This window comes from Trachurus trachurus (assembly GCF_905171665.1).
Source record: "Trachurus trachurus genome assembly, chromosome: 3".
NCBI lineage: Eukaryota > Metazoa > Chordata > Actinopteri > Carangiformes > Carangidae > Trachurus > Trachurus trachurus.
The window spans coordinates 19025301-19037659 of record NC_139893.1 but is presented as its reverse complement, the minus strand read 5'-3'; the positions used below and the strand labels follow the sequence as shown (position 1 = coordinate 19037659).

General features: G+C 40.6%; 1 protein-coding gene across 11 annotated transcripts in view; it reads right to left on the bottom strand.

Moving 5' to 3' along the window:
• The window catches only part of celf6 (CUGBP Elav-like family member 6), a gene marked incomplete at both ends in the record, with an annotated part of 127746 nt that extends 117653 nt beyond the window's left edge, over window positions 1-10093 (bottom strand). For 6 of the 11 annotated variants that reach the window (XM_083969322.1, XM_083969324.1, XM_083969326.1 and 3 more), the window contains 2 exons: window positions 1307-1389; window positions 9844-9991. In XM_083969322.1, the coding sequence (XP_083825448.1) occupies window positions 1307-1389; window positions 9844-9988 (228 nt within the window). Of the gene's footprint in view, window positions 1-1306; window positions 1390-9843 lie in introns of all 11 variants that reach the window. The other 5 variants (XM_083969329.1, XM_083969321.1, XM_083969328.1 and 2 more) reach the window with 1 other exon arrangement.
• Window positions 10094-12359: the final 2266 nt, after the last annotated feature.

The following is a 12359-nucleotide window of genomic DNA, read 5'->3' as shown; positions in this document are numbered from 1 at the left end:
TCTATGAGGGCAATAAAGACAGGAAGACCTATCCAGGATCGTCATGACAATCATCTCGTTATGAAGCTGTGGGAGGTGGTAACGAGCCAGGGAGCCTGGTCTCTCAGGGACTCTTTCGCTGCAGTGTACCCGTGTGCCTAACATTCAGTGAAGTACCTCAGGTATTCACCAAAGAACAAACAATTGATTAAAACAACAGTGAGGAACAATATAAAGCTCCCCAACTCCACGCCCCTGACCCCCCTGAAAACCATTCTCCATCCCATACTTTCTTCCCCTCCTACCTCCTGTCTCTTTTCTCCTATCTCCCTCTGTCTGTCGGCACCTCTCTCCCTCCCCGGAGATTTAGATGGATATCCTCAGGCTCTGATTAAAGCCCCAGCCTGGTAGGGTGTCATGGTATGTGGTGAAAGGAAGGTGGGAGTGGGCTGGTGAGGAGCCTGGGCATTGGAGTATTTTCTCCTTCTTAGGGACCCACGGGCGTAATTCAATCACACCTTGATAATTCCCTTGATGTGTGAGTCAAATCCCCCTCACACACATCAAGCACAGATAGACACCACACACTCACGCTCATCCCAGATTGAGGGTGTCCTCCTGGGTGGGCTTAAGAGCCCACTACTAGGTATGTTCTACCTGTGTCGTTTGAAGAGGCCATTATTTTAATTGAAAAAGTTACCTGCCCGCCAAAGGCAAGCAATAGAAGACGAGGGGAAAAAAAGCAAGGGAGAGAATTAAAACAAAAACACCAGATGGTGATATACATGGTAAAAATGATTGTTTATACTTACTGTTTGATTATATGTGATAATGAGAGTGGGATTCCTCAAGGCAATTAGTGTCTGCGGCAGCCATATTGTGGGAGGACAGGGGAAGGACAGCATGGGCTGTTATGAAGGAGCGCTTATCAAATATCTCCGCCGGGGTGATTAGTGTAATAAGACACTGCAAGGTGAGATAGGCCACTCACACTCTTTTAGTATGTCTGCATGTGTGTGTACTTAGAGTGAGTGAGTATGTGTGTTCGAGTGAATACAAAAAGAAGGCTGAGAGGGAGCCTGAGAAGTGACTCTTTCCATCTGTTTCCGTATCTGTGTGTGCCTGATTGTGTGTTTTAATGTATACCGTGTCCCCATGTGCCTCCACGGGTGTGATGGTGTGTGTGTGTGAGCGTGTTCGTGTTCGTGTGTGTGTGTGCATATGTGAGCAACTGTGATATAATTCCTATGTTAATGTAGACTCCCGTTCCCGGCTGGTTGCCCTGGGGGCTTTAGCCTGTGACAGAGGGCAGATCGGGGGCACTTACCCCTGGCAGAGTCTTCTGTTCATGGAGGGCGCTCTGGGCCTTCAGTGCTGACTCTCTGGCACAGTATGTTAGAAAGGCACATCCTACAGGGAGACAGGAGAGACATAGGTTTATAATATCAGACATTAGTTACGCAACTGCACACCATCATTAATAATTAAAAGAGGAAGTAGAGAAAAGTTCTGGTTGCTGAGATTCATGGTGGGATTTAAAAGAAAAGTGTACTTAATATATGCTGTGCTTTTAAGGGCATTTAACAAAATCCTACTATAACCTGGGGGTTTCAGCATTTAGTAGCCATCAAGTAAAATATCTTAAATCTAAAAAAGTCCTGATTGTAAAGCAAAAAGGATGTTAAAAAATCACATTTACTGTACAACATTTAAAGTGAACTCAGAGGCTGGTTGTAGGATGTATACAATAAATTGCACTGTAAACATGAAAGGCCTGTTTCTCAATATTTATTCGACCATCGTCAATCAACGTGCAAATGAATCCAGAGATTTGTGATTTTACTGAAGTAATTCTGATCTACAGACAGCCATAATGAGACTTATTGGGGTTATGCCAAAAACACCTATTATTTTGCAGTGGAATTATACCAATTAATACTCTGCTGACAAGCTGAATGCAGCTTTCTGACGTTATTATTACATGATGGATTAAAATATTGGGTAACACTTTCTATTATGTTCACACTTATAAACCTTGTTATAAGTTGTTATACATAATTATAAACGGATATCATGACTTTTATAAAGCTGTATAAATGCAATATAATGTCTTAGGCATGTGTTCCTAGTTCATTATAAAGTAGACCTTCATAGAAAGTGTTACCAAATTTTGCACTCGTTTTCAACTGCATATTAGATTTAATGAACTCACCTATCTGTTTCCCACTTGGCTTGTATTGTTATTATTGTTTTTATTATGATAATTTTTATTATATCATCTAATTCTGGTGCTGGTATTCAATTTCTATCATATTTTTATTTTGTTTTCTAATAATGTGTTCCTGGAGGTTATGTGTAATTGGAGCCGTGATGAAAATGCTTTGTCACCTGACATAGATATATATTTTATCCAATTACTAAAAACTTTCTGATGAATGAGCTCCTCTCATATTTACTACACAGGACACAGGAGGAAAAAAGTCAAGCTATGCAAATTTATTTTGGCTGCCAAATAATTAAAAAGCTCTGGTGATGAACTAAAACTATACCCTCACGTCTCTGGAGAGTTTTCTTTAAGTTAGAAAATTCGGGGAAACAGAATGAATATGCATCAGTAAATAAGTCCCTAACAAAAATGTGACAGCTTTCATTAAAGAGTGAGTGGTTGCTCTGTTATGCGCTTGGCAGAGTTGACAGTGGGTGACCCCGTTCAGAAGAGGTTTTGCACTATGCAGCATAATTTCCCATTACTACATGTCACACCTGCTGCCAAGGATTCTCATGGGAAAAGAGACACACACACTCTCCGCTCCCTCTCTCTCTCTCTCTCTCTCTCTCTCTCTCTCTCTCTCTCTCTCTCTCTCTCTCTCTAACTCTCTAACAGACACACACTCACTCACGCAGATGATACCCGGCATGCAGCACATAGCACCCATCACCCCTGAAACCCAGCAACACACTCTGGCGCCCAGCCAAGAGAGCTCCCTTTCACGACAACCTTCACCCTCCTCCACAACTAAGCAGTTACTCAAGAGGAAAAATCACCTAAACGACACTGATGAAACAGCATGCCACACAGCAAAGCAGAAAAGTTTGGGAGCCTGGGGAAACACTCGTCATCCTTTGTGACATTACAAAACTGTGGGACATGAGCTTCCTGGGGCATGTCCTAGCAAAGGCTTATGGGAATCGTAGTCTGCTGACACTCTTCTACCACACTAACAAATTATGAAAAACATGTTATCAGTGAATCAGTTTGACTTTTAAGCATTCAGCTTACCACTTAAGGGGAGGTAACATGAATGAAGCTTTTAGCAGGTTTAGGCACTCATCTTCCAATTTTAATTTGGCTAATTAGTACGGGGCTATTAGTATAGGGTTACATGAATAACTTTCATAACTACAAGTGACCCCACATTGTATTACCCTTGGTATTATATTGCAACTATGCATATTAACCCTTCAAAAACAAAATCATTGGGCTGCTGGGATTCATCAAACTGATTTTGAACATGACATGACATGTATTGCAATACATTGCATAATTCAGGGAACTAAATTAATAGTTAGGTCTTTAACAGTAATATAAAGGGCAAATTATTTGTTGAAAAAAACAACAACAACAACAACAACAACATAAAAACACTGAACCACTGCTTTTGTACTGTTCCTTAAAATGTCTTTATTTTCAATACCAATCTCAGATAGCGTTTTTAAATTGACTCTGTGATTTAACCAAACATTCTTAAGACTGGAGGAAATAAATTGGACTAAATGGGAAGAAAATAAGAGGAGGTGAACATGGACAAGGTTCTGAAATGAAGGGTGGTGGGGGTTCAATAGAGGGACTGGTGGCTTTCTGTGATGAGCAGGTTAAGTGGGGTGAAAATAATACTTTGCTAATCAAAGACAGTTTACTGCACTATAATTTCAGTGAGGGACAAAGGTTCAACAAATTATGTTTAAGGCAAATGAAAAAGTAAACCCAGCAAACTGGCACAAAGAGAGAGCTGAAAATGTGAGATGTGTTGTTGCGTTTGCTAAACACGTTTCGGGTAATTACTTAAAGAACTTTTCCCCCTGTAACGCTTCTTCTAACAATTTGTTTTAAAATGGAAATTAGTATGTGCTCACAATTGCATGCATCCAGGCATTAAGAGTAAATTGTGCTTTTTTAAGGCATCAGGTACCTGTAATTGAAATAACTCCAGAACAAATTTGTATAAAATTTCAATTCATTAGCAGTGAATTCATGAATCATGAGCAATTTGCTCTCCTTCAGTCTCCTCACACATGTCTGATCCAAGAATGTTCATTAAAGTGGGAAAAGAATGCAAATTAATTTCCGAAAAAGATGTAGGCGCAAAAAAATTATGTAAAACAACTGGATGCTGCCGAATGTGACAGCATGACCCCCTCTTGGGTACTGAGACAAATATGATGCGAGGATTCATCCACCACACTATTACCTGCCAAGCATCTTTCCATCTTTTAGTTGTTCCGTCCATCTACGCTGGGAGCAGGCTGTTCAGAGCGGTTAGCTGTCTGGTTCACACACGGCCTCCTTTCTGATGATCAAAGAGGTCATGTAGACTTAAACTACAGCTGTCGCTCAACTTACACAGACTGTCAATCACTGCCCAACGCTTCATCTACAACACTCACACTGTAGATAAAACCCAATACAAGTATAGATCTGTGGCTCTGCGGCCATTACTATACGTCAACAGAATTGAATTTCATAGAAAACCACAAAACTGTCTACAAGTTGTAAAGACACTTTCAAAGATTTGTTGTTACACTCTATGAGTCAGTTGCAATTAAATATTAGTGGCCCACTGGGGTTTACTTTTGACATTTCAATGCCTTTTTTTATGTCAATTTGGCATGCTATTTATAGCCAATTACACTGCTTAGACCTACCAAGGAGAGCAGAATGGATGAGGATATTTAACAACTCTTTGTATCTCTTCCTCCTGGCTGTGTGGTGCAGCTCAGGGTCCCTCTTCTCAGCATCAGAGACGGATTGATAGATAACGCTACTCAAGCAAAAGATTTGCCCCCCACTAACATTCAGCATGTCTGAACAATGCCTGCGTTCTGGCACTGACACTAAGTATTATGATAATGTAGTGCTCAGCGAAATGATGGATGTTAAACAGCACGACCTGGCTGCACCACACACTGACGAGCACCATGCCCGCCAATAGTGTCAAGTCATCCCACGCGCCGTGTAAGGCTCCCTGACGACACACAAACTATCAAACCGGCATTAAAGGCAACAGTGTCTAACAACTACGAGGTAGGATATAATCATCCGTTAAAAGAAAGATGTGAAAAAATATGCTCTGAAAAGACGTCAGCATACAGCTACGCTCACGGAAGTGTACAGGAAGAAAATACAACCTACAAAAATTCCCCAGATATTCAGACAATTCCCTGGAGATATCCCTAAATGCCCAAAGTAAGAATTCACAAAGCACAAAACATCTGTTCAAATGGATGCAGTACAATCCGCATGAATTAGTCATGAGCAAACATGACATATTTTGATCTGCCCTTAAATCCATAATTATGGTGCAATTCTGTGTCACAGGACTCGGGCTGGGAGAAAAGGTAGTGCTGCAAATCATCCATTAGGTATGGTTTACTAACTGGTGCCAACAGCCATATACATCATCTATCTGCAACAAATCAAATCTTTCTCAGCCACAAACTAAGCTCAAAGAGGGATTTGAAAGTTGCAGTCAAACTAAATTCATGGCACTGCTCTAAATCTTTATGAACTTTATGTTTTTAGGGATTGCGGAGCCAAGCTGATTATATCCTCACCCCCACTCTTCTGTCGCACTGTTGTGTAAAAAGTTTGTCTTACTGTTAATGGGGATTGAATTTGTGATAATGTTCCAAGATTAGATGGCCTCCAGGCTTTTGACATAATATCTAACTGTTATCCATTGCCGTATTTTGTAGTTTTGTGAACCAAGCAGAGGATAAACCACTTTTTAAACCACTATTCAATACATTCACTCTGGACAAAAGACTATTACTAAATCTTGTATTATAGAGGCAGAGGAAATGATCCAAGTGCTATACTGCTGCATTGCTGATGATAGTCACACAGCTTCAACATGTATGTGTAGATTAAGATCACTCATCCAGGAAGTGCAACGTCAGGTTGAAATGAAACTATTCAGTGACCTGTAGCTGTAGAAATTAAGTTGTATCAGGGGGATTTCTACTGGGTGGCAATGAGTCCCTTAGACTTGCCACAAATGCCAACAAATGACCAACCCAGGGAGGTAAAAAAAAAAAAAAGGAAAAAAAAGTCCAGGCCTTACTGTCAACCATCATAAGTTGATTTCACAAACTGGCCAACTTGATTTACATAACGAGCAGACACAGTGAATTAGCTTTAGCATTCATTCAGAGTTGCTCTCTGGGCACCTGATGAATGTACGTAAGTCCAATATCTGCTCTCCTTTTAGCTCTGTTGTTTAGCCCTCGTGGTTTCCTGAGGGAAATCTATTAATCTATAGTTTAAATGCTTCAATGCATTCAGCACCTAGTCACTCATTTTCTCTACAGTATCTATCTCTTGGTGCTGGTGAGTTAATAACTCCAAAAACAACACATGAGAGTGCTGACACTGAAAACAGTGAGGTTGAAAACCAAAACAACAAGCTGCAAGACACTAAAATGCTCAAGCAGATGCGTTGTTGGTTTAAAGATGATAAAGTGTACTGTATATTTAATGGGCTGAAGCAGGGATGTTTCTTTGATTTCTGAGTTAGTGATGTCGTGCTGAGCAAACTCTGTGATAGAACCTTTAACCCAGGGGAACCTGATCATGTTCTGTGTTAAGACATAATTCAAATGGGAATTGTAACAAGTAGCTTCAATTCTTCAGTGCAACTATTTCACAGCCCTGCAGCTACAACAGCTGAATGCCTTAAACCTCAAAGACAGTAGATACACACTGAAGAAATAAAGAAACAAATGTAAACTTCATTGTAGAGTTTAAGGTTTTTTATATCAAAATTTACTTTGACAGGTGAAACAGGAGAGAAATAATGGTTAGACCCAATGTACATGTATCTGTCGATGCATACGTAATAGTTATCTTTTGTTAATACAGTTACTATGATTATAATTATTGTATTGTTTTTTGTTTTGTTAAGGGTGCTTATGTAGGAGTCGGTACAAAAAATTTAAATTATCATTTAATTTAAAAGTTATAAATCTGATTAAATGAGAGAATGTTGCACTGACCTTAGTGTGTTATTTACAGCAGAATTCAATTTAAACATGAGGCATTTCAAAGAACATTTACAGTTAAGTAAGTAATTCATTTTACCTTCATTTCTCCTACAAAAGCTCTCCTCGGTTTCAGAGTGGCCATTCAGTCAGTGTTTTAAACTGCTCTCCTTGACTGACATAGCTAATCATACACTATACCTCCTTCTGTTTTGTTAACGACACTAATCCTATTCTCTTACTCTTGTACTTTCCAGCTCCGGTCTACAGGTATCACACATTGACGCAGCAGGAGGCATGAACATGGTTTAGGTGAGTGGCCAATAAGAAAAACTCATCCATATAATGCGTTGGTGAAATCTTATTAAAAGTGCACGCCTGTGCTCCCAAAGTGACTTTGAATGTCATGCGGGATGAAGTGGGCATACTGCATACATCAGAGTGGCCTTGGTGGAGGATGATTTGAACGGGCATACTGTCTGGCTTTGGAACAGGATTATCCTTCCCGAGGCAACCATCCTCCACAGTGTTGACATTCAGGGATGGTTGAGGACAGGCGTAAACAACATGAACATCAGAAATATTGTTTTAATCGATCATCGGGGCTCCAAAGAGTAACACTGGAAAAATGAGAAGCATGTTGAGCATGAGCAACTGATGACTGAAGGAACAGGTGGTGCATGGAGACCTTCAGGGTAGCACACACAAGAAAGTAATGCTGAGCCCACACTCATTTCTCCCACAAGAGCGCTTTACTTGCACTGATCGATAAGATCATGAATTGTAGCCACTGACTTACATATCATACATAATTTGCCTGCCTTGTGAATAGATTATTTTTACAGGCAGTGAACTGATTGTGAATTCAATGCGACTAATGCTTGTTTGCGAATGTGCAAGGGTTCTGTGTGCATCTACTGTATGTGCGTGATTGATTTAAAATCATATCCAAAATTATAATTTATATTAATATCTGCTATCTACAAAATAGCATAAGTCACGATCAGCAGTGGCAGTGTTATATTATTATTTTTCAATACAGCACAGTCCCCGAGCTGATAGTAAAATAATAAGCTTCAGACAGCTCAAGACAGGCTGCTTATGATGACATGGATAATAATGGAAATGTGACCTTATTTTGGATTTATATCCTCGAAAACAAAATCCCTAAAACATTTGATAAAGAACTGGTAATAAAAAATACTTATACTGTGTCAACACATTTGAATTATTATTAGACTTTGCCACAATAGAATAACATGAAACACTGATAAAATGCTGGTGCAATTCAAGGCTTGTAATAAATAATAGATTCACATCTAAATGAAAATGGGAACAAAGCAACTTGCTTTGAAAATGTGGTCATTATATTTACACCCAAATCGTTCTCATGTAGCTACTTGTGTGTTAAACACAAAAAATGTATAAAAGGAGCAGATGCATACTACTGTTTGAAACAGATTTGAACTTATAATTGTAGACTGTTTTATTTTTATTTTTTTTTCGTAACTGAAAGACTTTCCGATGTCAACCACCGCACTCTGGCATTCATTATTATAACTATCATTAGAACTGATCGATCCCTGATTATCTGTGGCCTGACTGACTAATTACTAAGTGAATAGTGATCCAGGTCGTTTTGGACAACAATGAGGAGGAGGAGGAGGAGGAGGAGGAGGGGGGGGGGGGGGTGGCAGAGCAAGAAGCGAGAAGACGATGCATGCTGGATCTCAGCCTCTACTATTATCCTGCTTTGTACTTCCTGACTGCAACCCGCCCACGGAGCAGAAGCAGCAGCAAGCAGCACTACAATACAGCTGCCACGTAAATAGTATTTTCCACAGCTAATGACGTCTGAAAAGTATGCTGCATATTAGCCCCGCTGAAAGGTCAAAGCAGCATGCCAGCACCACCTTAATCACCGATGCTGATTGCCCGATAATGGTTTGCTATTTTCCGTCCTCCTCCCCTGTCCCCCCGATAGCATTTGTTTCTCTCTCTCCGACAACGTGCAGCAAATGGACAGGACGGAAAAAAATAGAACTAGATACATATGGGCTATTTTTTTTTTTTTTTTTTTTTTAAGTAGTGGAGAAATTTCTGCAGCTGCATGAATAACAGAGCATCCGAGCGCTTGCCTGTCCCGCCCCCTTAAACTGGGATGCTCAGCACATGATAGTCAATGTAAACACACAAAGGCGTTTTCAGCTGTAGTATTCACGTGGACTGGCTGGACGCGCTAACAATTAACCCTGCATTTGCGAGTCATTCAGTTCCACGTGTTCTCCCTCTCACGCCTCATATAGCTGTAGATATAGCCTATATATTTATTTATATGTGCGTGTGCCAGTGTGTAGCCTATGTGTGTGTGTGTGTGTGTGTGTGAGCGTGTGGTGAGTGTATGTGTGTGAGTGAAGGATACGGGGCTCCCACTACCACTCTGTCCCAAACATCTGCAAATTAACACACTTTTCGTGCTGTCTGCCCCAAAACTGAATCGGGGCGTTTTTGTTGTTGTTGATGTTGTTGTTGTTGTTTTGCTTCCTTCGTCTCTCTTCTTGTCATTTTCTAAAGGAACACAAAAGTAAAGATGCCAAAATAACCAACCTTTATGCATTCCCGTAAACCTGTCTTTCAGTACAGTGAGTTCGTATATCTTTCCGAATTCCTCAAACAGGGGTTTCAGGTCTTTTTCCTCCAGGTTTCTGGGAATCTGCCCGATGAAAAGCTTGATGGCGTCGTGGTCCTTCATTGGAATGGTGTTCTGGCCGATGGTAAGCCCGTTCATCCTGCCGGCGCTGTTCGTGGTGCTGAATCCATTCTCTTGCTGCACTCCGTTTGCAGTGACTGTAGCCATCTTTCCTCAATGGGCCGGCGGGCTGCGCTCTCTCTCTCTCTCTCCCTCTCTCCTCTCTCTCTCTCTCTGTAGTTAACTGCACAGTGCACACTCCCCCCCCTTCCCTTATATCTTCCTCTCTCCCCACTCCTCTGGTTTTCCCTCCCTGCTCTCTCCTCTTCCTCTACAATCTGAGCCCCCTTGTTTGAAATCAGCCTTATTTCATTTTCTTTTTTCCTCTTATGCTTTATGTATTCATATTTTGAAGTCCCCCCCCCCCCCCCCCCCCACACACACACACCCTCCACCCCTCCCTTCCCTATCCTCAGCTACCATACTACCCGTGACGTCAACTCGTACTCTTATGAATAGACTCCACCCACCACCTAATTTGCATAATGAGCGCGGCCCAGACCAAAGACAGAGCGGGATGGCTGAGTGAGAAAGCAAACACTTGTGTGGAGTGCAAAGCGTGGGACATTTAAATGGTGAAAAGGCAGCTTGTAGTGTAGAAAAGAAAAGCTAGTGTTTGTCCCTGCCTGTCACATCTTATAGTTTTTGTGGAGACAAGATGAGGTTCGTTAGAAGGAAATAGTAGCCTAACTTTGCAATGCCAACTTATTTAGGTTTAATTGTAGGTTACCTTTCAAAGGAGTAGTAGGGGGGGGGGCTGTAAGTCCTGAGGGCCCATCATGAAAGACTCGACTGTGAAAATCTGATCTCTATCCTGGACCTGAGGAGCCAGTATGTCTCTAGTTTTTCATTCCGGCCGTCTAACTGGGACTATTTTACACCTGGGATGTCATGCTTTTAACTACCTGTGAGGGAGCAGAGTTGGGATGGGCTACTGGAGGAATGAAGCTCTGTTCAAATTGCCTGATGTAGCCTACTGTGTATTTTTATTGGTATGGTTTAAAAGTGTAAATACCAAAATACGGCACATTCTTAAATGAAGACAGTTATTTTAGTAGCTTTACCATTAAAATGTTTGAGAATTACATGCAAACACAGGGACAGGGACCACAGATCGCATTAAACTTGTAACTTCCTAACTGAGTTTACAGTAGTTGTTTCAAGGCGTTACCATTCTGCCATTAAGAATGAATGAATTACTTAATTCATTAATTAATGAAATCTATCTATCTATCTATCTATCTATCTATCTATCTATCTATCTATCTATCTATCTATCTATCTATCTATCTATCTATCTAAAGCACCATCGTCTTCATATGTGTTATATTCTCTCTAAGGTTTTGTCTGTAAACTCACTTGCACTTTTCAGCATATTCATGTGTGTTTGGAAACCTCAGCTGTTTCATTTAAAAACAGCGATTTGAAAAGAAAATGGAAGCTTGGTCAGGTGCTCGGATCAAAGGCATATTTGGGTGAATAATTAAAAAGAGCGCAGCATGCTGGAATGCAACACAGCACGCATCCTTTGTATCGAGTATTTCACTCTTTAAAACCAAAATGTGCTTCACTCTCTCAAACACATGGAGGGAAAAATGACAGAATAAAACAGTGTGGCTTGAAATGATGTCAGCTCAAACCTCCAGAATCAGAGCTGCCTTGTGTCACTGTCCATGGTGCTGAATCAACGTTCCCATTCAGAGACCATGAAATAGATTGTTGGAGCTACAATTTTTAACAGCACATGCACATGCACATGTCTCTCTGCTTTGCACAATTCCTGAACAGGACTGTCCTTTATTTCACAAAAGGAATGAGGCATTAATCACCACACTCTTCAAGAGTAGTTTTGTTATTCATGTGAGTGAGCATGTGTAATGCACAGTGTTGTATTACTGCAACAGTGTATTCTGTACACAGAAATGTTTAATTAGTGCAGATGGGAATATAACATCAATACAAGGGCAGTTCAGCTCATACTGAGACGAGTAATCATGCTTGATATGACTGCATTTATTTGCATTATATCACATAGCTGTAATCGATTGTATGTGGTTTACTTTATTATGGAAATGCTCCATGCTACCGTATAGTGTATAATAAAGGTTTGCCCTGATTAAGTTTCTTTAAGCAGCACAGAGTCTCTGACACTTCCGAAGTTGTTGTTGTGTAACAGAGCCCGACTTTTGACCCCATTGTGGACCCATTGTTGGCTATTGGGGAGAAAACATGTCTTCTGGGCTCAGCAGAGGATCACAAAAAACTACAGGTCTGCTATTGAAACACATACAGACATGCCTAACCCCTGTTAGGTCAGAATTAATTGGCTAGTACAAAGATGTAATTAAATAACAGTGATTAGTTTGTTCTGTTG